The sequence below is a fragment of the Mobula hypostoma genome, chromosome 10 (assembly GCF_963921235.1).
Source record: "Mobula hypostoma chromosome 10, sMobHyp1.1, whole genome shotgun sequence".
Classification (NCBI taxonomy): domain Eukaryota; kingdom Metazoa; phylum Chordata; class Chondrichthyes; order Myliobatiformes; family Myliobatidae; genus Mobula; species Mobula hypostoma.
The window spans coordinates 6,203,047-6,225,988 of NC_086106.1; the positions used below are offsets into that span (position 1 = coordinate 6,203,047).

Genomic DNA, 22,942 nt, shown 5'->3' on the forward strand with positions numbered 1-22,942 from the left:
AATCCCTCTCCCTCTGTCCATCTCCAACTGACTGGACAATCCCTCTCTCCCTGTCCATCTCCAACCGACTGGACAATCCCTCTCTCCCTGTCCATCTCCAACTGACTGGACAATCCCTCTCTCCCTGTCCATCTCCAACCAACTGGACAATCCCTCCTCTCCCTGTCCATCTCCAACTGACTGGACAATCCCTCTCTCCCTGTCCATCTCCAACCGACTGGACAATCCCCCTCTCCCTGTCCATCTCCAACCGACTGGACAATCCCTCTCTCCCTGTCCATCTCCAACCGACTGGACAATCCCTCTCTCCCTGTCCATCTCCAACTGACTGGACAATCCCTCTCTCTCTGTCCATCTCCAACTGACGAGACAAACCCTCTCTCCCTGTCCATCTCCAACTGACTAGACAATTCCTCTCTCTCTGTCCATCTCCAACTGACTGGGCAATCCCTCTCTCCCTATCCAACTGACTGGACAATCCCTCTCTTCCTGTCGATCTCCAACTGACTGGACAATCCCTCTCTCCCTGTCCATCTCCAACTGACTGGACAATCCCTCCTCTCTCCCTGTCCATCTCCAACTGAATGGACAATCCCGCTCTCCCTGCCCATTTCTGAATGACTGGACAATCCCTCTCTGCCTGTCCATCTTCAACCAACTGGACAATCCCTCTCTCCCTGTCCATCTCCAACTGACTGGACAATCCCTCTCTCTCTGTCCATCTCCAACTGACTGGACAATCCCTCTCTCCCTGTCCATCTCCAACTAACTGGACAATCCCTCTCTCCCTGTCCATCTCCAACCAACTGGACAATCCCTCTCTCCCTGTCCATCTCCAACAGACTGGACAATCCCTCTCTCCCTGTCCATCTCCAACCAACTGGACAATCCCTCCTCCCTCCCTGTCCATCTCCAACTGACTGGACAATCCCTCTCTCCCTGTCCATCTCCAACCGACTGGACAATCCCTCTCTCCCTGTCCATCTCCAACTGACCAGACAATCCCTCTCTCCCTGTCCATCTCCAACCGACTGGACAATCCCTCTCTCCCTGTCCATCTCCAACTGACTGGACAATCCGTCTCTCACTGTCCATCTCCAACTAACTGGACAATCCCTCTCTCTCTGTCCATCTTCAACAGACTGGACAATTCCTCGCTCCCTGTCCATCTCCAAATCTCCAACTGACTGGACAATCCCTCTCTCCCAGTCCATCTCCAAACTACTGGACAATCTCGCTCTCCCTATCCAACTGACTGGACAATCCCTCTCTCCCTGTCCATCTCCAACTGACTGGACAATCCCTCTCTCCCTGTCCATCTCCAACGAACTGGACAATCCCTCTCTCCCTGTCCATCTCCAACTGACTGGACAATCCCTCTCTCCCTGTCCATCTCCAACTGACTGGACAATCCCTCTCTGCCTGTCCATCTCCAACCAACTGGACAATCCCTCTCTCCCTGTCCATCTCCAACTGACTGGACAATCCCTCTCTCCCTGTCCATCTCCAACTGACTGGACAATCCCTCTCTCCCTGTCCATCTCCAACTGACCAGACAATCCCTCTCTCCCTGTCCATCTCCAACCAACTGGACAATCCCTCTCTCCCTGTCCATCTCCAACTGACTGGACAATCCCTCTCTCCCTGTCCATCTCCAACCGACTGGACAATCCCTCTCTCCCTGTCCATCTCCAACTGACTGGACAATCCCTCTCTCCCTGTCCATCTCCAACCAACTGGACAATCCCTCTCTCCCTGTCCATCTCTAACCAACTCGACAATCCCTCTCTCCCTGTCCATCTCCAACTGACTGGACAATCCCTCTCTCCCTGTCCATCTCTAACCAACTCGACAATCCCTCTCTCCCTGTCCATCTCCAACCGACTGGACAATCCCGCTCTCGCTGTCGATCTCCAACTTACTGGACAACCCCTCGCTCCCTGTCCATCTCCAACCGACTGGATAATCCCCTTCTCCCTGTCCATCTCCAACCGACTGAACAAACCCTTCTCCCTGACCATCTCCAACAGACTTGACAAACCCCTCTCCCTGTCCATCTCCAACTTACTGGTCAATTCCTCTCCCACTGTCCATCTCCAACTGACTGGACAATCCCTCTCTGCCTTTCCATCTCCAACAGACTGGACAATTCCTCTCTCGCTGTCCATCTCCAACTGACTGGACAACCCCTCTCGCACTGTTCTTCTCCAACAAACTAGACAATCCCTCTATCCCTGTCCATCTCCAACTCACTGGACAATCCCTCTCTGCCTGTCCTTCTTCAACCAACTGGACAATCCCTCCTCTCTCACTGTCCATCTCCAACTGTCTGGACAAACCCTCTCTCTTGTCCATCTCCAACTGACTGGACAATCCCTCTCTCCCTGTCCATCTCCAACTAACTGGACAATCCCTCTCTCCCTGTCCATATCCAACCTACTGGACAATCCCGCTCTCGCTGTCCATCTCCAACTTACTGGACAACCCCTCTCTCCCTGTCCATCTCCAACCGACTAGCCAATCGCCTCCTCCCTGTCCATCTCCAACCGACTGAACAAACCCTTCTCCCTGACCATCTCCAACAGACTTGACAAACCCCTCTCCCTGTCCATCTCCAACTTACTGGTCAATTCCTCTCCCACTGTCCATCTCCAACTGACTGGACAATCCCTCTCTGCCTTTCCATCTCCAACAGACTGGACAATTCCTCTCTCGCTGTCCATCTCCAACTGACTGGACAACCCCTCTCGCACTGTTCTTCTCCAACAAACTAGACAATCGCCTCCTCCCTGTCCATCTCCAACCGACTGAACAAACCCTTCTCCCTGACCATCTCCAACAGACTTGACAAACCCCTCTCCCTGTCCATCTCCAACTTACTGGTCAATTCCTCTCCCACTGTCCATCTCCAACTGACTGGACAATCCCTCTCTGCCTTTCCATCTCCAACAGACTGGACAATTCCTCTCTCGCTGTCCATCTCCAACTGACTGGACAACCCCTCTCGCACTGTTCTTCTCCAACAAACTAGACAATCCCTCTATCCCTGTCCATCTCCAACTCACTGGACAATCCCTCTCTGCCTGTCCTTCTTCAACCAACTGGACAATCCCTCCTCTCTCACTGTCCATCTCCAACTGTCTGGACAAACCCTCTCTCTTGTCCATCTCCGACTGTCTGGACAATCCTCTCCCTGTCCATCTCCAGCTGACTGGACAATCCCTCTCTCTCTGTCCATCTCCAACTGACTGGACAATCCCGCTCTCCCTGTCCATCTCCAGCTGACTGGACAATCCCACTCTCTCTGTCCGACTCCAACGGACTGGACAATCACTCTCTCTCACTGTCCATCTCCAACCAACTGGACAATCCCTCTTTCCCTGTCCATCTCCAACTGACTGGACAATCCCTCTCTCTCTGTTCATCTCCAACTGACTGGACAATCCCTCTCTCCCTGTCCAACTCCAACCGACTGGTCAATTCCTCTCTCCCTGTCCATCTTCAATGGACTGGACAATCTCTCTCTCCCTGTCCATCTCCAACTGACTGGACAATCCCTCTCTGCCTGTCCATCTCCAACCAGCTGGACAATCCCTCTCTACCTGTCCATCTTCAACTGACTGAACAATCGCTCTCTCCCTGTCCATCTCCAACCGACTAGACAATCCCTCTCTCCCTGTCCATCTCCAACTGACTGGACAATCCCTCTCTCACTGTCCATCTCCAACTGACTGGAAAATCCCGCTCTCCCTGTGCATCTCCAACTGACTGGACAATCCCTCTCTGCCTGTCCATCTCCAACCAACTGGACAATCCCTCTCTCCTTGTCCGTCTCCAACTGACTGGACAATCTCTCTCTGCCTCTCCAACTCGAACCAACTGGACAATCCCTGTCCATCTCCAACTGGCTGGACAATCCCTCTCTCCCTGTCCAACTGACTGGAAAATCCCTCTCTCCCTGTCTATCTCCAACTGACTGGACAATCCCGCTCTCCCTGCCCATCTCCAACTGACCGGACAATCCCTCTCCCCCTGTCCATCTCCTACCAACTGGACAATCCCTCTCTCCCTGTCCATCTCCAACTGACTGGACAATTCCTCTCTCCCTGTCCATCTCCAACTGACTGGACAATCCCTCTCTGCCTGTCCATCTCCAACTGACTGGACAATCCCTCTTTCCCTGTCCATCTCCATCTGATTGGACTATCCCTCTCCCCCTGTCCATCTCCAACTGACTGGACAATCCCTCTTTCCCTGTCCATCTCCATCTGATTGGACTATCCCTCTCCCCCTGTCCATCTCCAATTAACTGGACAATCCCTCTCTGCCTATCCATCTCCAAACTACTGGACAATCCCTCTCTCCCTGCTCAACTGACTGGACAATCCCTCTCTCACTGTCCATCTCCAAATGACTGGACAATCCCTATCTGCCCGTCCATCTCCAACCAACTGGACAATCCCTCTCTCCCTGTCCATCTCCAACTGACTGGACAATCCCCCTCTCCCTGTCCATCTCCAACCGACTGGACAATCCCTCTCTGCCTGTCCATCTCCAACCAACTGGACAATCCCTCTCCCCCTGTCCATCCCCAACCAACTGGACAATCCCTCTCTGCCTGTCCATCTCCAATTGACTGCACAATTCCTCTCTCCCTGTCCATCTCCAACTGACTGGACAATCCCTCTCTGCCTGTCCATCTCCAACTGACTGGACAATCCCTCTCTCCCTGTCCATCTCAATCTGATTGGACAATCCCTCTCCCCCTGTCCATCTCCAACCGAGTGGACAATCCCTCCTCTCTCCCTGTCCATCTCCAAATCTCCATCTGACTGGACAATTCCTCTCTCCCTGTCCATCTCCAACCGACTGGACAATCCGTCTCTCCCTGTCCATCTCCAACCAACTGGACAATCCCTCTCTCCCTGTCCATCTCCAACCGACTGGACAATCCCTCTCTCCCTGTCCATCTCCAACCGACTGGACAATCCCCCTCTCCCTGTCCATCTCCAACTAACTGGACAATCCCTCTCTCCCTGTCCATATCCAACCTACTGGACAATCCCGCTCTCGCTGTCCATCTCCAACTTACTGGACAACCCCTCTCTCCCTGTCCATCTCCAACCGACTAGCCAATCGCCTCCTCCCTGTCCATCTCCAACCGACTGAACAAACCCTTCTCCCTGACCATCTCCAACAGACTTGACAAACCCCTCTCCCTGTCCATCTCCAACTTACTGGTCAATTCCTCTCCCACTGTCCATCTCCAACTGACTGGACAATCCCTCTCTGCCTTTCCATCTCCAACAGACTGGACAATTCCTCTCTCGCTGTCCATCTCCAACTGACTGGACAACCCCTCTCGCACTGTTCTTCTCCAACAAACTAGACAATCCCTCTATCCCTGTCCATCTCCAACTCACTGGACAATCCCTCTCTGCCTGTCCTTCTTCAACCAACTGGACAATCCCTCCTCTCTCACTGTCCATCTCCAACTGTCTGGACAAACCCTCTCTCTTGTCCATCTCCAACTGACTGGACAATCCCTCTCTCCCTGTCCATCTCCAACTAACTGGACAATCCCTCTCTCCCTGTCCATATCCAACCTACTGGACAATCCCGCTCTCGCTGTCCATCTCCAACTTACTGGACAACCCCTCTCTCCCTGTCCATCTCCAACCGACTAGCCAATCGCCTCCTCCCTGTCCATCTCCAACCGACTGAACAAACCCTTCTCCCTGACCATCTCCAACAGACTTGACAAACCCCTCTCCCTGTCCATCTCCAACTTACTGGTCAATTCCTCTCCCACTGTCCATCTCCAACTGACTGGACAATCCCTCTCTGCCTTTCCATCTCCAACAGACTGGACAATTCCTCTCTCGCTGTCCATCTCCAACTGACTGGACAACCCCTCTCGCACTGTTCTTCTCCAACAAACTAGACAATCGCCTCCTCCCTGTCCATCTCCAACCGACTGAACAAACCCTTCTCCCTGACCATCTCCAACAGACTTGACAAACCCCTCTCCCTGTCCATCTCCAACTTACTGGTCAATTCCTCTCCCACTGTCCATCTCCAACTGACTGGACAATCCCTCTCTGCCTTTCCATCTCCAACAGACTGGACAATTCCTCTCTCGCTGTCCATCTCCAACTGACTGGACAACCCCTCTCGCACTGTTCTTCTCCAACAAACTAGACAATCCCTCTATCCCTGTCCATCTCCAACTCACTGGACAATCCCTCTCTGCCTGTCCTTCTTCAACCAACTGGACAATCCCTCCTCTCTCACTGTCCATCTCCAACTGTCTGGACAAACCCTCTCTCTTGTCCATCTCCGACTGTCTGGACAATCCTCTCCCTGTCCATCTCCAGCTGACTGGACAATCCCTCTCTCTCTGTCCATCTCCAACTGACTGGACAATCCCGCTCTCCCTGTCCATCTCCAGCTGACTGGACAATCCCACTCTCTCTGTCCGACTCCAACGGACTGGACAATCACTCTCTCTCACTGTCCATCTCCAACCAACTGGACAATCCCTCTTTCCCTGTCCATCTCCAACTGACTGGACAATCCCTCTCTCTCTGTTCATCTCCAACTGACTGGACAATCCCTCTCTCCCTGTCCAACTCCAACCGACTGGTCAATTCCTCTCTCCCTGTCCATCTTCAATGGACTGGACAATCTCTCTCTCCCTGTCCATCTCCAACTGACTGGACAATCCCTCTCTGCCTGTCCATCTCCAACCAGCTGGACAATCCCTCTCTACCTGTCCATCTTCAACTGACTGAACAATCGCTCTCTCCCTGTCCATCTCCAACCGACTAGACAATCCCTCTCTCCCTGTCCATCTCCAACTGACTGGACAATCCCTCTCTCACTGTCCATCTCCAACTGACTGGAAAATCCCGCTCTCCCTGTGCATCTCCAACTGACTGGACAATCCCTCTCTGCCTGTCCATCTCCAACCAACTGGACAATCCCTCTCTCCTTGTCCGTCTCCAACTGACTGGACAATCTCTCTCTGCCTCTCCAACTCGAACCAACTGGACAATCCCTGTCCATCTCCAACTGGCTGGACAATCCCTCTCTCCCTGTCCAACTGACTGGAAAATCCCTCTCTCCCTGTCTATCTCCAACTGACTGGACAATCCCGCTCTCCCTGCCCATCTCCAACTGACCGGACAATCCCTCTCCCCCTGTCCATCTCCTACCAACTGGACAATCCCTCTCTCCCTGTCCATCTCCAACTGACTGGACAATTCCTCTCTCCCTGTCCATCTCCAACTGACTGGACAATCCCTCTCTGCCTGTCCATCTCCAACTGACTGGACAATCCCTCTTTCCCTGTCCATCTCCATCTGATTGGACTATCCCTCTCCCCCTGTCCATCTCCAACTGACTGGACAATCCCTCTTTCCCTGTCCATCTCCATCTGATTGGACTATCCCTCTCCCCCTGTCCATCTCCAATTAACTGGACAATCCCTCTCTGCCTATCCATCTCCAAACTACTGGACAATCCCTCTCTCCCTGCTCAACTGACTGGACAATCCCTCTCTCACTGTCCATCTCCAAATGACTGGACAATCCCTATCTGCCCGTCCATCTCCAACCAACTGGACAATCCCTCTCTCCCTGTCCATCTCCAACTGACTGGACAATCCCCCTCTCCCTGTCCATCTCCAACCGACTGGACAATCCCTCTCTGCCTGTCCATCTCCAACCAACTGGACAATCCCTCTCCCCCTGTCCATCCCCAACCAACTGGACAATCCCTCTCTGCCTGTCCATCTCCAATTGACTGCACAATTCCTCTCTCCCTGTCCATCTCCAACTGACTGGACAATCCCTCTCTGCCTGTCCATCTCCAACTGACTGGACAATCCCTCTCTCCCTGTCCATCTCAATCTGATTGGACAATCCCTCTCCCCCTGTCCATCTCCAACCGAGTGGACAATCCCTCCTCTCTCCCTGTCCATCTCCAAATCTCCATCTGACTGGACAATTCCTCTCTCCCTGTCCATCTCCAACCGACTGGACAATCCGTCTCTCCCTGTCCATCTCCAACCGACTGGACAATCCCTCTCTCCCTGTCCATCTCCAACCGACTGGACAATCCCTCTCTCCCTGTCCATCTCCAACCGACTGGACAATCCCCCTCTCCCTGTCCATCTCCAACTGACTGGACAATCCCTCTCTCCCTGTCCATCTCCAACTGACTGGACAATCCCTCTCTCCCTGTCCATCTCCAACCGACAGGACAATCCCTTTCTCCCTGTCCATCTCCGACTGACCAGACAATCCCTCTCTCCCTGTCCATCTCCAACAGACTGGACAATCCCTCTCTCCCTGTCCATCTCCAACTTACTGGACAATACCTCCACTCTGTCCATCTCCAACCTAGTGGAAAATCCCTCCTCTCTCCCAGTCCATCTCCAAATCTCCAACTGACTGGACAATACCTCTGTCCCTGTCCATTTCCAACTGACTGGACAATCGCTCCCTCCCTGTTCATCTCCAACCGACTACACAATCCCTCTCTCCCTGTCCATCTCCAACTGACTGGACAACCCCTCTCTCCCTGTCCATCTCCAACCGACTGGACAATCCCCCTCTCCCTGTCCATCTCCAACCGACTGGACAATCCCCCTCTCCCTGTCCATCTCCAGCCACCTGGACAATCCCTCTCTCCCTGTCCATCTCCAACCGACTGGACAATCCCTCTCTCCCTGTCCATCTCCAACCAACTGGACAATCCCTCTCTCCCTGTCCATCTCCAACCGACTGGACAATCCCCCTCTCCCTGTCCATCTCCAACTGACTGGACAATCCCTCTTTCCCTGTCTATCTCCAACCGACTGGACAATCCCTCTCTCCCTGTCCATCTCCAACCGACAGGACAATCCCTTTCTCCCTGTCCATCTCCAACCGACTGGACAATCCCTCTCTCCCTGTCCATCTCCAACTGACTGGACAATCCCCCTCTCCCTGTCCATCTCCAACTGACTGGACAATCCCTCTCTCCCTGTCCATCTCCAACCGACTGGACAATCCCTCTCTCCCTGTCCATCTCCAACCGACAGGACAATCCCTCTCTCCCTGTCCATCTCCCATCCCCCCCGACTGCTGCCCCTGGGCACAGACCCTCACTGACTGGCACAAGATCCGGACGTTTCCAACTTTTCGTCCAAGGGAACCTCAACTTCCTATCTTCAAATTGTCGAGGGAGTGACAGATGGCCCGTGATGGATCAAGGGTGAGAGAGAGAAAGAGACAGAGAGTGAGGGAGGGGGAAGAAAGAGAGTGAGAGTAAGGAAGGGGGGTGAGAGACAAGAGGGAGGGGGAAAGAGGGAGTGTGGGAGGAGAGCTGGAGAGGTGGGGAGGGAGAGAGAGGAAAAGGAGGAGGGGAGAGAGGAAGAGCGAAAGAAGAAGAGGGGGATAAAGAGAGATAGAGAGAGAGGGGGAGGAGGTGGAGGGAGCAGAGTAGGGGGAGAGGTGGTAGAGAGAAAGTGGGGATCTGTGCTCCCTCTATCCACGTTATGCACCTGCCTGCTTGTTAGAAATGAGTGCACTTCAATGTAAGGCTGCGTCTGTCGAATGAGGAGTTTGTGGGTGGAAATCAGACACAGAGGAGCTGCTGTCCTTGCTCATATGGAGGAGGTGATGATGAGAGGACGATGGGTGTTCTGTACAGGGCAGATAGAAACTGCTCCCAGGTCAGTGGAAATGGGGGTGATCTCATTGAAACCTATCGGATGTTGAAAAGCCTCGATGGGGTGAATGTGGAGAGGATGTTCCCAGTGCTGGGGAGATCCAAAAGCAGACAGCACCAACTCAGAATGGAGAGTGCAGATGGGGAGGAATTCCTTTGCTGAATCTGGGGAATTTGTTGCAACAAATAGCTGTAGAGGCCGTCATTGGGTATATTTAAGGCGGAGGTTGATGGATTCTTAGTTAGACAGGGTATCAATGTTTATGGGGAGAAGGCAGGAGAATGGGGTGAGAGGGATAATAAACCAGCCCTGATGGAATGGTAGGGCAGGCCTAATTCAGCTCCTATGTCTTATGGTCTATGGTCACTGGACCAAACATGTCCTGAGGGAAAAATGTTTTTACACAGTGAGAGGTGAGGAAATGGAATTCGCTACAAGAGGGGGAATGAAGTTGAGAAGGAAAATAAATCAGCCGTGATGGAAGGGTGGGACGGACATGACGGGCCAAATGGTCTCTTTCTGTTCCTATGGTCTTGCCCTCTGTTGGAGTGTTGGAGAGGTATGGAGGAAAGTTCTATTGTGATGGGAGCAGGACACGAGTCCCTGATGCAGAGTTTTGACCCAAATGGTCAACAATCCTTTTTCACTCACAGATGCTGCTCAACCATCTGAGTTCATCGGCAGATTGTTTGCAGCTTCATATTCCAGCGTCTGCAGTTTCCTGTGTCTCCATGTTGGCTCTGTCCTGGGAGTGTGTGATGGGACGGTGTAGAGGGAGCTTCACTCTGTATCTAACCCGTGCTGTCCCTGTCCTGGGAGTGTGTGATGGGACAGTGTAGAGGGAGCTTCACTCTGTATCTAACCCGTGCTGTCCCTGTCCTGGGAGTGTGTTGGGACAGTGTAGAGGGAGCTTCACTCTGTATCTAACCTGTGTTGTCCCTGTCCTGGGAGTGTGTGATGGGACAGTGTAGAGGGAGCTTCACTCTGTATCTAACCCGTGCTGTCCCTGTCCTGGGAGTGTGTGATGGAACTATTTTAATTGTAAGATGGAATAGTTTGTCTGGTTCTGCTTTAGTTTAGATTTCCTTTGTTTAATGTGTGGGGGAATAAGGAAAAGCTCACTTACTGCTCGGGGCTTGAAGCCTGGTTCAGGTCCTTGTTGGAAACAGCAATTCTTTCATTTCCCTCTGATCCGTGTTACATCTACCAGGATCTCGGACTACATGGACCTGTCCACGGCAGACGTGGTTGGGAAGAACTGCTATCACTTCATTCATGCCGAGGATGTGGAAGGGATCCGACATAGCCACCTGGACTGTGAGTAAATCCGTTCCTTCCCGATTCCCTGACAGCCCCACTACACGGACCACATTGCTCCAGGAACACAGTACTTCAATGAGTGAGAATTGTCCACAACAACACAATTCAGTCAGTGGATATACTGACCGTAACTGCAAGGCAGCAAAGAAAAATATCTTTCTTTACTTAGAGGTCTCAGTCCCCAGGCATTCAGACTATCTCCAGTTGGTGTAGAGGGAGCTTCACTCTGTATCTAACCCATGCTGTCCCTGTCCTGGGAGTGTGTGATGGGACAGTGTAGAGGGAGCTTCACTCTGTATCTAACCCGTGCTGTCCCTGTCCTGGGAGTGTGTGATGGGGCAATGTAGAGGGAGCTTCACTCTGTATCTAACCCGTGCTGTCCCTGTCCTGGGAGTGTGTGATGGGACAGTGTAGAGGGAGCTTCACTCTGTATCTAACCCATGCAGTCCCTGTCCTGGGAGTATGTGATGGGACAGTGCAGAGGGAGCTTCATTCTGGATCTAACCCGTGTTGTCCCTGTCCTGGGAGAGTGTGATGGGACGGTGTAGAGGGAGCTGTACTATTCATCCAATGAGTATCTGTAGTAATGAGAAGAGGGCATGTCCTGGATGATGAGGATTATATAAAGCTAGGGTGTCTAAGACGTTTGCACAGTACTGTAGTAATTTTATGTATTGCACTGTACTGCTGCCACAAAAAAAAACAAGTTTTATGACATTTGTGAGTGATGATAAACCTGATTCTGATCTGGGTCTCTATTGTGGACTGAGAGTGGGAACGGGTCAGGGAGAGGGGAATCATGGTTGGGAAAAGGGGAAGGGAGAGGGGAGGGAGTGGGAAGCACCAGAGAGACATTCTGTAATGATCAATAGACCAATTGTTTGGAATCACCAGCCCCTGGCACTCCTTCTCTGCCACCTGACCCACACCCCTCCCGCAGCGCCCCACCCTCACCATTCCCAACGTCCTTGGCTCCCTCCATATTTACAACCTCGCTCTCCGTTCCATGTTGAGATAACCCCCTTATCTCAGAAAGGATGTATTGTCTTTAGAGAGAGTCCAGAGGAGATTCACGAGGGTGATTCGGGAAATGAAGGGGTTAACATATGAGGAGCGTTTGGCAGCTTTGGGCCTGTACTCACTGGAATTTAGAAGAGAATGGGGGCATCACATTGAAACCTACCGAATGTTGAAAGGACTAGATAGGGTGGATGTGGAGAGGACGTTTCCTATGGTGGGGTATCCAGAACTGAAGGGCACAGCCTCAGAATTGAGGGGCGACCTTTTAGAACAGGGGTAAGGAGGAATTTTTAGCCGGAGAGTGGTGAATCTGTGGAATACTCTGCAGTGGAGACCAAGTCGGTGGGTATATTTAAAGCAGAAGTCGATAGATTCCTGATTGGTCGGGGCGTCAAGGGATACGGTGAGAGGGAAGGTGTATGGGGTTGAATGGAATCCGGTATCAGCCATGATGAAATGGTGGAACAAAGTTGATGGGCTGAATGGCCTAATTCTGCTCCTATGGCTTGTGGTTTTATGGTTGACAATTACAGAACTGTTCAAAAGCCTTCAGCAACCTAGCAATATATATATATGCCTAAAGCCCAAATTATACTTCTGCGTCAAATGTACGCCGTAGATATAGCGTAGCCGTGTACCCTACGCTGTACTCTATGCCGTAGCCTAACGCGCACCTCTCCCAAAATGTAACTACGCATCGCGGCGACGCAGACCACAACAACTGTGATTGGTCCGCTTGGTAGCGTCGCATTTCCTCCTACGCATTTCCGGTTGCTTCTTCTTCTCCGCCATTTCAGAATTGAGAGAGAAGAGAGAAGAACGTGAGTTGAGCGTTCTTCGCTCAACGTGAGCTCCAACTCCAACATGATGCGCTCAGTTTCAGTCGCCATTGTTTCAAGTACAGGAAGAAACTCAACACAGTGGCATAGAAACCCCACCGCCAACTAGTGTTTTGGCGGTGAATTGCAGGGCAACGCAGACACACCAACGCACAAATATAAATGCTCACAACGGCGTAGGCCACTTGCGTAGGCTACCGCGTGGCCCGTACGCGCAAGTATAAATCAGTCTTCAGGCTTATGCACTGCACTGTGCAAGGAGTGAGAGGGAAAGAAGGCGGCGAAAGGGAAAGGGAGATTGAAAGGCAGCCAAGGAAGGAATGCAGAGAGAAAAGAGAGAGGGCCCGAGAGTAAAGGCAACGAGGGTGATAGAGGCAAAGAGAGAGTGAACGGGGGCAGTGAGGGAAAAGGACTAAAAAGGGAATGGTGGAGAGAGAGAGTGAACAAAGAGAGATGAAGGTGAGAGAGAGATGGAGACCCTGAGGATGGGCAATGTGAGAAAGACTGGAAGGGGACACAGATAGGGGGAGGTGTGACAATCAGATCAGAAGATGGGTATAGTGGAATGAAACCAATAAAGTGAAATAGTTACCAAATTGCTGCTGACAGGCCAGCGCCCTCACCTTGGCTCACCGACTGTATCTTCGCTGAAATTAATCCAACCCCCTCACAATGTCCCTCAGTAGCCCCTCTCCCCAACACCCCATCTCTCCGACTGTATCCCCGCTGACGTTAACCCAAACCCCTCAGAATGTCCCTCACTAACCCTTCTTCTTCAGCCGCCTGTCTCTCTGACTGTATCCCTGCTGACATTAATCCAGCTCCCTCACACCGTCCCTCAGTAACCCCTCTCCCCCAGCACCGTCTCTCTGACTGTATCCCCGCTGACATTAATCCAGTTCCCTCACACCATCCCTCAGTAACCCCTCTCCCCCAGCACCATCTAACCCAGTAGCTCTACACGACGGGGCAGATTTTGGCCCAGCCTTTTGCCCCGATCCAGGGTTCTGTTGACGCTGATCTGCTGTCCTCTCTCCCTAGTGTTGAACAAGGGTCAGGTGGTCACGAAGTATTACCGCTGGATGCAGAAGAACGGAGGGTACATGTGGGTCCAGTCCAGCGCCACCATCTCGATCAACGTGAAGAATGGGAACGAGAAGAACATCATCTGGGTGAACCATGTGCTGAGGTGAGGACCATGTTCTTCCTCGTTATCTTCAACATCAACGAGCAGTCTCACCTCGAAATCAGAACCAGAATCAGGTTTATTAGCACCAGCATAGAAACATAGAAAAACCTACAGTGCAATACAGGCCCTTTGGCCCACAAAGCTGTGCCGAACATGTCCTTACCTTAGAAATTATCTAGGCTTACCCATAGCCCTCTATTTTTCTGAGCTCCATGTATCCATCCAGGAGTCTCGTAAAAGACCCTATTGTATCCGCCTCCACCACTGTCGCCGGCAGCCCATTCCACGCACTCACCACTCTCTGAGTAAATAACTTACCCCTGACATCTTCTCTGTACCTGCTTCCAAGAACCTTAAAACTGTGCCCTCTCATGCTAGCCATTTCAGCCCTGGGGAAAAAGCCTCTGACTATCCACACGATCAATGCCTCTCGTCATCTTATGTGGCGTGAAATTTGTTAACTTAGCAGCAGCAGTTCAATGCAATACATAATCTTGCAGTGAGAAAAAAAAGAATAAATAAAATAAAAAATAATAATAATAAATAAACAAGTAAATCAATTACATAGATTGAATAGATTAAAAAACGTGCCAGAACAAAAATACTGTATATTTTTAAAAAGTGAGGTAGTCTTCATGGGTTCAATGTCCATTTAGGAATCGGATGGCAGAGGGGAAGAAGCTGTTCTTGAATCGCTGAGTGTGTGCTTTCAGGCTTCTGTACCTCCCCCCTGATGGTAACAGTGAGAAAAGGGCATGTCCTGGGTACCGGAGGTCCTTAATAATGGACGTTGCCTTTCTGTGACACCGCTCCCTAAAGATGTCCTGGGTACTTTGTAAGCAGTACCCAAGATGGAGCTGACTAGATTTACAACCTTCTGCAGCTTCTTTTGGTCCTGTGTAGTAGCCCCTCCATACCAGACAGTGGTGCTATGATGCTACCTGACTGGCTGAGCTAGAATATAGAAGGGTATCATACAGAGCGGCTCTTTGGCCCACGATGTTGTGCCGATCTTTTTAATCAAGATCACTCCCTCCCTCATAGTCATCTATTTTCTATCATCCATGTGTCTTTCTAAGCCTCTTAAATGTCCCTAATGTATCTGTCTCTACCAACACCCCAGTTGTGCATTCCACACACCCACCACTCTGTGTTTAAAAACAACTATCTCTGACATCCAATCACCCCCACACTTTCCTCCAATTATCTTAAAATTAGTCACAGTGCGCACTGAACCCAGGAGTGGAGGAACGGCGGTATCTGCTGTGGTGAGCGCCGGCAACGACTGTGGCTGGGAGCAGGAAATGGCAAACTCTGTCACGGTGAGCGCTGGCAACAACTTGACCCCGATGCGGAGGAACGGCAGACGTTGAGCGCTGGCTACGGCTGAACCCAGGACCAGAGGAACCCACGTAGGGACGGAAACAAGAGGTTACACACAGGAATACCAACAGAGCATTGGAGGCACGACTGAGTGACACCACAAGATAATTCGTTCTCTACAAACACAAGGACTCCGCCCCGTGCTAAACGAGAGTCCCCTTTAGATTACCATAGAACACGGAAAACCCGGGCCAGTCACAATAAACTTGACCAGATTAAACAGAAAGCACCAGGGCTTAACAATTCTAGTTAAGACAATAGTTAGTGTCCCCGGCCTATTGATGTTGTTGCCTAGTAGGGGACAGAGCAGGGTTCAAAGTTCAAAGTAAATTTTATTATCAAAATATATACATGTCACCATATACAACCCTGAGATTCATTTCCTTGTGGGCATACTCAGCAAATCTATAGAATAGTAACTGTAACAGGATCACTGAAAGATCAACCAGAGTGCAGAAGACAACAAATTGTGCAAATGAAAATATAAATAAATAGCAATAAATAATGAGAACATGAAATAATGTGATAGAGTCCTTAAAGTGAGATCATTGGTTGTGGGATCATCTCAATGGATGGGCAAGTGAGTGTAGTTATCCCCTTTTGTTCAAGAGCCTGATGGTTGAGGGGTAGTAACTGTTCTTGAACCTGGTGGTGCCAGTCCTGAGGCTCTTGTACCTTCTACCTGATGGCAGCAGTGAGAAAAGAGCATGGCCTGGGTGGTGGGGATCTCTGATGATGGATGACTATATAATATATGGCGCTGCTTTCTTACGACAGTGTTTCCTGTAGTTGTGCTCAATGGCTGGGAGGGCTTTATCAGGGATGTACTGGGCCGAATCCATTACCTTTTGTAGGATCCTCCATTCAAAAGCATTGGTGTTCCCAAAGCAGGCCATGATGCAGCCACCACACTACACACCTATAGAAACATAGAAACATAGAAAATAGGTGCAGGAGTAGGCCATTCGGCCCTTCGAGCCTGCACCGCCATTCAGTATGATCATGGCTGATCATCCAACTCAGAACCCTGTACCTGCCTTCTCTCCATACCCCCGATCCCTTTAGCCACAAGGGCCATATCTAACTCCCTCTTAAATATCGCTGATGAACTGGCCTCAACTGTTTCCTGTGGCAGAGAATTCCACAGATTCACCACTCTCTGTGTGAAGAAGTTTTTCCTCATCTCAGTCCTAAAAGGCTTCCCCTCTATCCTCAAACTGTGACCCTTCATTCTGGACTTCCCCAACATCGGGAACAATCTTCCTGTATCTAGCCTGTCCAATCGCTTTAGGATTTTATACGTTTCAATAAGATCCCCCCTCAATCTTCTAAATTCCAGAGAGTATAAGCCTAGTCAATCCAGTCTTTCATCATATGAAAGTCCTGCCATCCCAGGAATCAATCTGGTGAACCTTCTTTGTACTCCCTCTATGGCAAAGATGTCTTTCCTCAGATTAGGGGACCAAAACTGCACACAATAGAAGGTTGTCAAGGTATGAGATGTCACGTTAAATCTCTGCAGACTCCTAAGGAAGTAGAGGCCCCTGTCGTGCTTTCTTCACAATTGCCCTTACGTGGTGGGTTCAGGTCAGATCCTCTGATTTCAATAGGTTTCAGAGGTACATTTAATGTCAGAGAAATGTATACAATATACATCCTGAAATTCTTCTTCTTAGCAAACATCCACACAAACAGAGGAGTGCCCCAAAGAATGAGTGATAGTTAAATGTTAGAACCCCCAAAGCCCCCCACCACAGCTTCCTCCTCCCATGCACAAGCAGTAGCAAAGCAACGACCCCTCCCCCCACTCCCCCACCAGCAAAAGCATCAGCGCGCCCCCCCCCCACCGAGCACTCAAGCGTGCAGCAAAACATCAATAACACAGACCTGCAGTACCCCAAAGACTACTCGATCACCCGGTAATTCGACATACCGCAGGCTCTCCCTCTCCCTAATAAGGGAGAAAGAGGTGTCCCCGTTTCACAGCGAGGGGGGAGACATAACGAATGACTTGCTGATATTTACGATGTTAAAAGTCTGTTGCGTCGCTTTTTCTGAGTTCCGTGCCCCAGAAAGGAGCAGCTCTCCAGTCACACAGCCCCCGGCAGCGAACCCACTGCTCCCGATGTTCCATGTTGTCCTGCAGCGCCTCAGTCGGGCACTGGCCTCGGATCAGCCCATCCCCAGAGCCACGAAAATCCGGCACCCTGAAGGCACATCAGTCTTCCAGGCCGCATCCTTGGAATATCAAGAAACGGCCGGTCATGAGGTCCCATTCCCGCAAAGAACCAAAGTCAGAGTGTAGCTCCAGGTCAGGATCGTCAAAATTTAAAGCTGCTGACCCTCTCCACCTCTGATCCATCGACGAGGACTGGCTCAGGAACCTCTGGTTTCCCTCTCCTGAAGTCTACAGTCAAGGGTGAACCTCCTTCGAAAGGTAGATCAACTCAGTTTTAATCTGTGCCGTCCAGCACCTTCACAGAGAGGAGATATGTCACAGTCGTTCAGTCAGCTAACCTTCCCACTGTGGCCACAGGTCACTCACCAGCCGGTTACTAAGCCTTCCTCTGCGTTCTGAGTCCTTGGGGACTCAGCCCAACGGTCTTGCACCAGCTTTAACCCATGGTGGTGCAGAGTTCAATCCATCAATCACAGTACATTTATTAACAAAGAATGTATAAATTATACAACCTTGAGATTTGTCTGCTTACAGGCAGCCACAAAGCAAGAAACCCGAAAGAACCCAATTAAAAAAGAATAAAGACCAACCCCTAACGCGCACAGAAAAAGAAAAAAACAAATCATGCTAACAACAGAAGCGAGCAACAACAAAAGCATTCTGAAGCAAATTGATTCCTCAGATCCAATTCCCTAGAGCAGCCCAAAGCCCCAGTATTCAATGCATCGTATTAGCCAGGCAAGTCGCTGCAGAGGCCATAGACACGTCCCCCCAGATGTCAACAGGAATTCAGGCTTTCCTCAGACCTTGCTGCCGTATCATGGCTTTTGATATTGGCAAGTCTTACATTGTCTCCTCTAGCACAGAGTCTGCCTGATACACAGCAGCCCCGCCATCAAACCTGTGATTTATGCTTCACTACAGTCTCTTAATCACACCCCCACCCCGCCCCCCCCCCCGTGCCTTCAGAGAAATAAATCTGGAAATGTTACTGCACAGCCTGCATTTTCAGTCCCCATTGCATTTGTGGAAAGGGGAGAACGAAATGTCATCTCTGCAATACTGTTTAGTAATCTCTACACTGCAAATAATTAGCTGTGACTAATTCAACATAAAAGCATTAGTTGCTGCAATTTATATTTTAATTGCAAGCATTAATTACAAGCCCTAATTAACATGCACCCTAACAGAAGGAGTCACGTTTCTTCATTCCAGTGTCAACTCAATCTCTCTCTCTCACACACACACTCACATGCAATCTCTCTCACACTCATGCATATACTCAAATTTATAATCTCTCACACACACATTTGAACACACGCACACACATTCAAACGTAATCTCTCTTTATATGCATTCCCTCTCTCTCATACACACACACACACAAACTCTCACACACACTCACACAATCTCTCTCTCATACACTCAGACACAATATCTCTCTCACACACACACAAACTCACAATCTCTCTCCCACACACACATTCCCTCTCACACACAATCTCTCACACATAATCTCTTTTTGTCTCTCCCCCCTCTCTCTCTCACACACACACTCATTCAAACTCCAGACTCCACATACTCAGTTTTTCTCTCACACACACAAAGTCACACTCAATCACACAGACGTCCAAGCTCCTGATCTCTCACAGAAGGCTGTGGTTGGAGTCTGATAGCAGTGGGGAAGTAATTATTTCACAGTAAACCGAGGAGGTTCTTTCCCGAGCCTGCCTCACTGAAGCAAAGCGACGGTATCTTGCTAACTGCAGATCCAACGACTCCAACGCCTCAGTACCGCAGCCGACCGAGCCTTCCCACCCAGGTCATTCCCTCTCCTCCTCGCTCCCACTGGGCAGTAGGTACAAGAGGACACATCACTCCAGGCTCAAAGACAGCTGGTAATGGTTCTTGAATAGACCTCTTGTATGATAAACTCTTGATCTCACAATCTGCCTTGCCGTACCCCTTTATCTAGCAGATAGAGAAGTGGAGGGCTATGCCGCAGGGAAGGGGTTACAGTGATCTTGGAGGGGCTTAAAATGTGTCAGCACAACATTGTGGGCTGAAGGGCCTGAACGGATGTAATGTGCTGTGCTCTATGCAACTTTAGCACTACATTCTGCATTCTGTTTTTTTTTAATTATCTCAACGTACTTAAAGTATTGTGCAAAAGAATCAATCAGATATAGGTAGCTGGGGTGCCTAAGACCTTTGCACAGTATTTGTCAACGTGGAGCAGAGAGCGAGTTTGTAAATCTGGCGGGAACAAAGGACATTGGGAATGGTGAGGGTGGAGCACCGCGGGAGGGGTGTGGGACAGGCGGCGGAGAAGGAGTGTCAGGGGTGGGTGCAGACACACCCAGCCCTAAGACACCAGGCAAGGTCATTTGATTCCAAACAATTGGTTTATTGATCATTACAGAATGTCTCTCTGGTGCTTCCCACTCCCTCCCCTCTCCCTTCCCCTCTTCCCAACCATGATTCCCCTCTCCCTGTCCCCTTCCCACTCTCAGTCCACAATAAAGACCCAGATCAGAATCAGGTTTATCATCACTCACATTTGTCATGAATTCTTTTTTTGTGACAGCAGTTTAGTGCAATACAAAAAATTACTACATTACTGTGCAAAAGCCTTATGCACCCTAGCTATATATATATATGTGTGTGTGTGTGTGTGTGCCTAAGACTTTTGCACAGTACTGTAGTCCATGTCCCTCACCCCTCCCACAGCGCTCCACCCTCACCATTCCCAACATCCAGATTTACAAACTAGCTGTCGACTCAATGTTGACCAATACAGTACTGTGAAAAAGTCTTAAGCACCCTAGCACAGTACAGTACATTTGGAATGATCTGTCCTGATAGTATGCAAGCTTTTTGGGCACATATGACAGTAATCAGTCAATTCCAAACTGACTGCTGGTGTCTGCACGAAATAAAATGCTTTGGGACGTCCCGCAGTGCTGAGAAACGTTCAAAGAATCGGTGCCTATTTTTTTAAGGCTCATGTACTGTGCAGATGACAGAGGCCACCTCCCATTCAAGACCATAATGCATAGGAGCAGAACTAGGCCATTCGGCCCATCGAGTCTGCTCCAGCATTCCAATCCCGAACAAGGGAAAATCCGCAGACGCTGGAAATCCAGAGCAACACCCACAAAATGCTGGAGGAACTCAGCAAGCCAGGAAAAGAGTAAACAGTTGACGTTTGGGGCTGAGACCCTACAGCAGGAATGGAACAAAAGATGAGGAGTCAGAGTAAGAAAGTGGGGGGAGGGCAGTAAGATAGGTGAAATCGGGAGGGGGGAGGCGTTAAGTAAAGAGCTGGGAAGTTGATCGGTGAGAGAGAGACAGGGCTGGAGGAGGGGGTGACTGATAGAAGAGGACAGAAGACCGTGGAAGAAAGGAAAGAGGGAGAAGCAGAAGAGAGTGGTGATAAGGTGAGAGAGAGAGGAAAAGGGATGGGGAATGGTGGGGTGGGGCATTACCAGAAGTTTGAGAAATCGATGTTCATGCCATCAGGTTGGAGGCTACCCAGAGGGAATTTAAGGTGTTGCTCCTCTACCCTGAGTGTGGCCTCATCGCAACAGTGGAGGAGGCCACGGACTGACATATTGGAATGGGAATGGAATTTAAATGGCGGCCACTGGGAGATGTGGTGCTTTTACCAAGTCTATACTGGTGTTGTTCCTCCACTCTTCCTACGCTATATCGGTGACTGCATTGGCGCTGCGTCCTGCACCCACGCGGAACTCAACAACTTCATCCACTTTGCCTCCAACTTCCACCCTGCCCTCAAATTTACCTCGTCCATTTCCAATGCTTCCCTTCCCTTTCTCGATCTCTGGAGACAGCTTATCCACTGATGTTTATTATAAACCCACTGACTCTCACAGCTACCTGGACTCTACCTCGTCCCACCTTGTTCCAGCCTCTTCTCTCAATTCCTCCGTCTCCGCTGCATCTGCTCTCAGGACAAGGCATTTCATTTGAGAACTAAGGAGAAGTCCTCCTTCAAAGAAAGGGGCTTCCTTTCCTCCACCGTCAACATGGCCCTCAGTCTCATCTCTTCCATTTCATGCACGTCTACTCTTACCCCATCCTCCCACCACCCTACCAGGAATAGGGTTCCTCTTGTCCTCACCTACTGCCCCACCAGCTTCCAGGTCTAGCACATAATTCTCCACAACTTCTGCCATCTCCAACAGAATCCCACCACCAAGCATATCTTTCCCTACTCCCCCCTACGTGACTCCCTTGTCCATTCGTCCCTCCCCACAGATCTCTTTCCTGGCAAGCAGAACAAGTGCCACTCCCACATCCCATCAAAGTGCATCCATAAAGATTAGCTTTGTTTGTCACGCGAACACCGAAACACCAAAACGTCGTTTTGTGTCAAGAACCAACCCAGTTCGAGAATGTGCTGGGGGGCAGCCTGTAAGTGTCAGCATGCTTTCAAAACCAACATATCATGGCCCCAACTTACCATCCCTAACCGTGTGCAGTTGGATGCCCGGGAGAACATACAGACTCCTTACAGACAGCGCCGAGGGTTGAACCCCCAATCACTGACGCAGTAATTCATTACGCTAGTCACCGGTAAATTACCGCAAGTGTGAAGGTAATTCACAAACCTTTGGTGGTGTTTTTGGGAACGCAGGTGGGAATAAAATGGGATTAGTGTGATTGGGTTTTCGGTGGCTGCTGAGGATTTGATGGGCCAAAGCGACTGAAAATTAACTCTTGATGTTGGCTTTGATACTTTTATTTCACATTACAATTCTGTCCCACAAGAATCAAAATCAGAATCAGGTTTATTATCACCGACGTGTGTCGGGAAATTTGTTAGCTTAGCAGCAGCATTTCAATGCAATATATAATATAGAAGAAAATTTAATAATAATAATAAATAAATTACAGTATACATATATGGAATCGATTAAAAAGCTGCAGAAAACAAATAATATATACTTTAAAAAGTGAGATAGTGTTTATGGGTTCAGTGTCCATTTAGGAATCGGATGGCAGAGGAGAAGCTTTTCCTGAATCACTAAGTGTGTGCCTTCAGGCTCCTTGATGGTAGCAGGATCTTCTGCCTCAGAATCCTTAGCACCCTTTAACGGTGGCGTATTTATTTAGAGTCACAGCGCAGAACAGCGCCTTCTGGCCCAATAAGCCGCAGCGTCCAGCAACCCATCTGTATAAGACTAGCATAACCACGGGACAATTTACAATGACCAATTAACCTACTAACCGGAATGTGGGAGGAAACCCTCATGCCCACGGGAAGAACG

At 50.1% G+C, this 22,942-nt stretch overlaps 1 protein-coding gene across 6 annotated transcripts in view; it reads left to right on the plus strand.

Moving 5' to 3' along the window:
- Positions 1–22,942, plus strand: part of LOC134352622 (neuronal PAS domain-containing protein 3-like) — a 751,612-nt gene that overhangs the window by 720,541 nt on the left and 8,129 nt on the right. For all 6 annotated transcript variants that reach the window (XM_063059934.1, XM_063059933.1, XM_063059937.1 and 3 more), the window contains 2 exons: positions 10,929–11,035; positions 13,939–14,086. In XM_063059934.1, the coding sequence (XP_062916004.1) occupies positions 10,929–11,035; positions 13,939–14,086 (255 nt within the window). The remainder of the gene's footprint in view (positions 1–10,928; positions 11,036–13,938; positions 14,087–22,942) is intronic.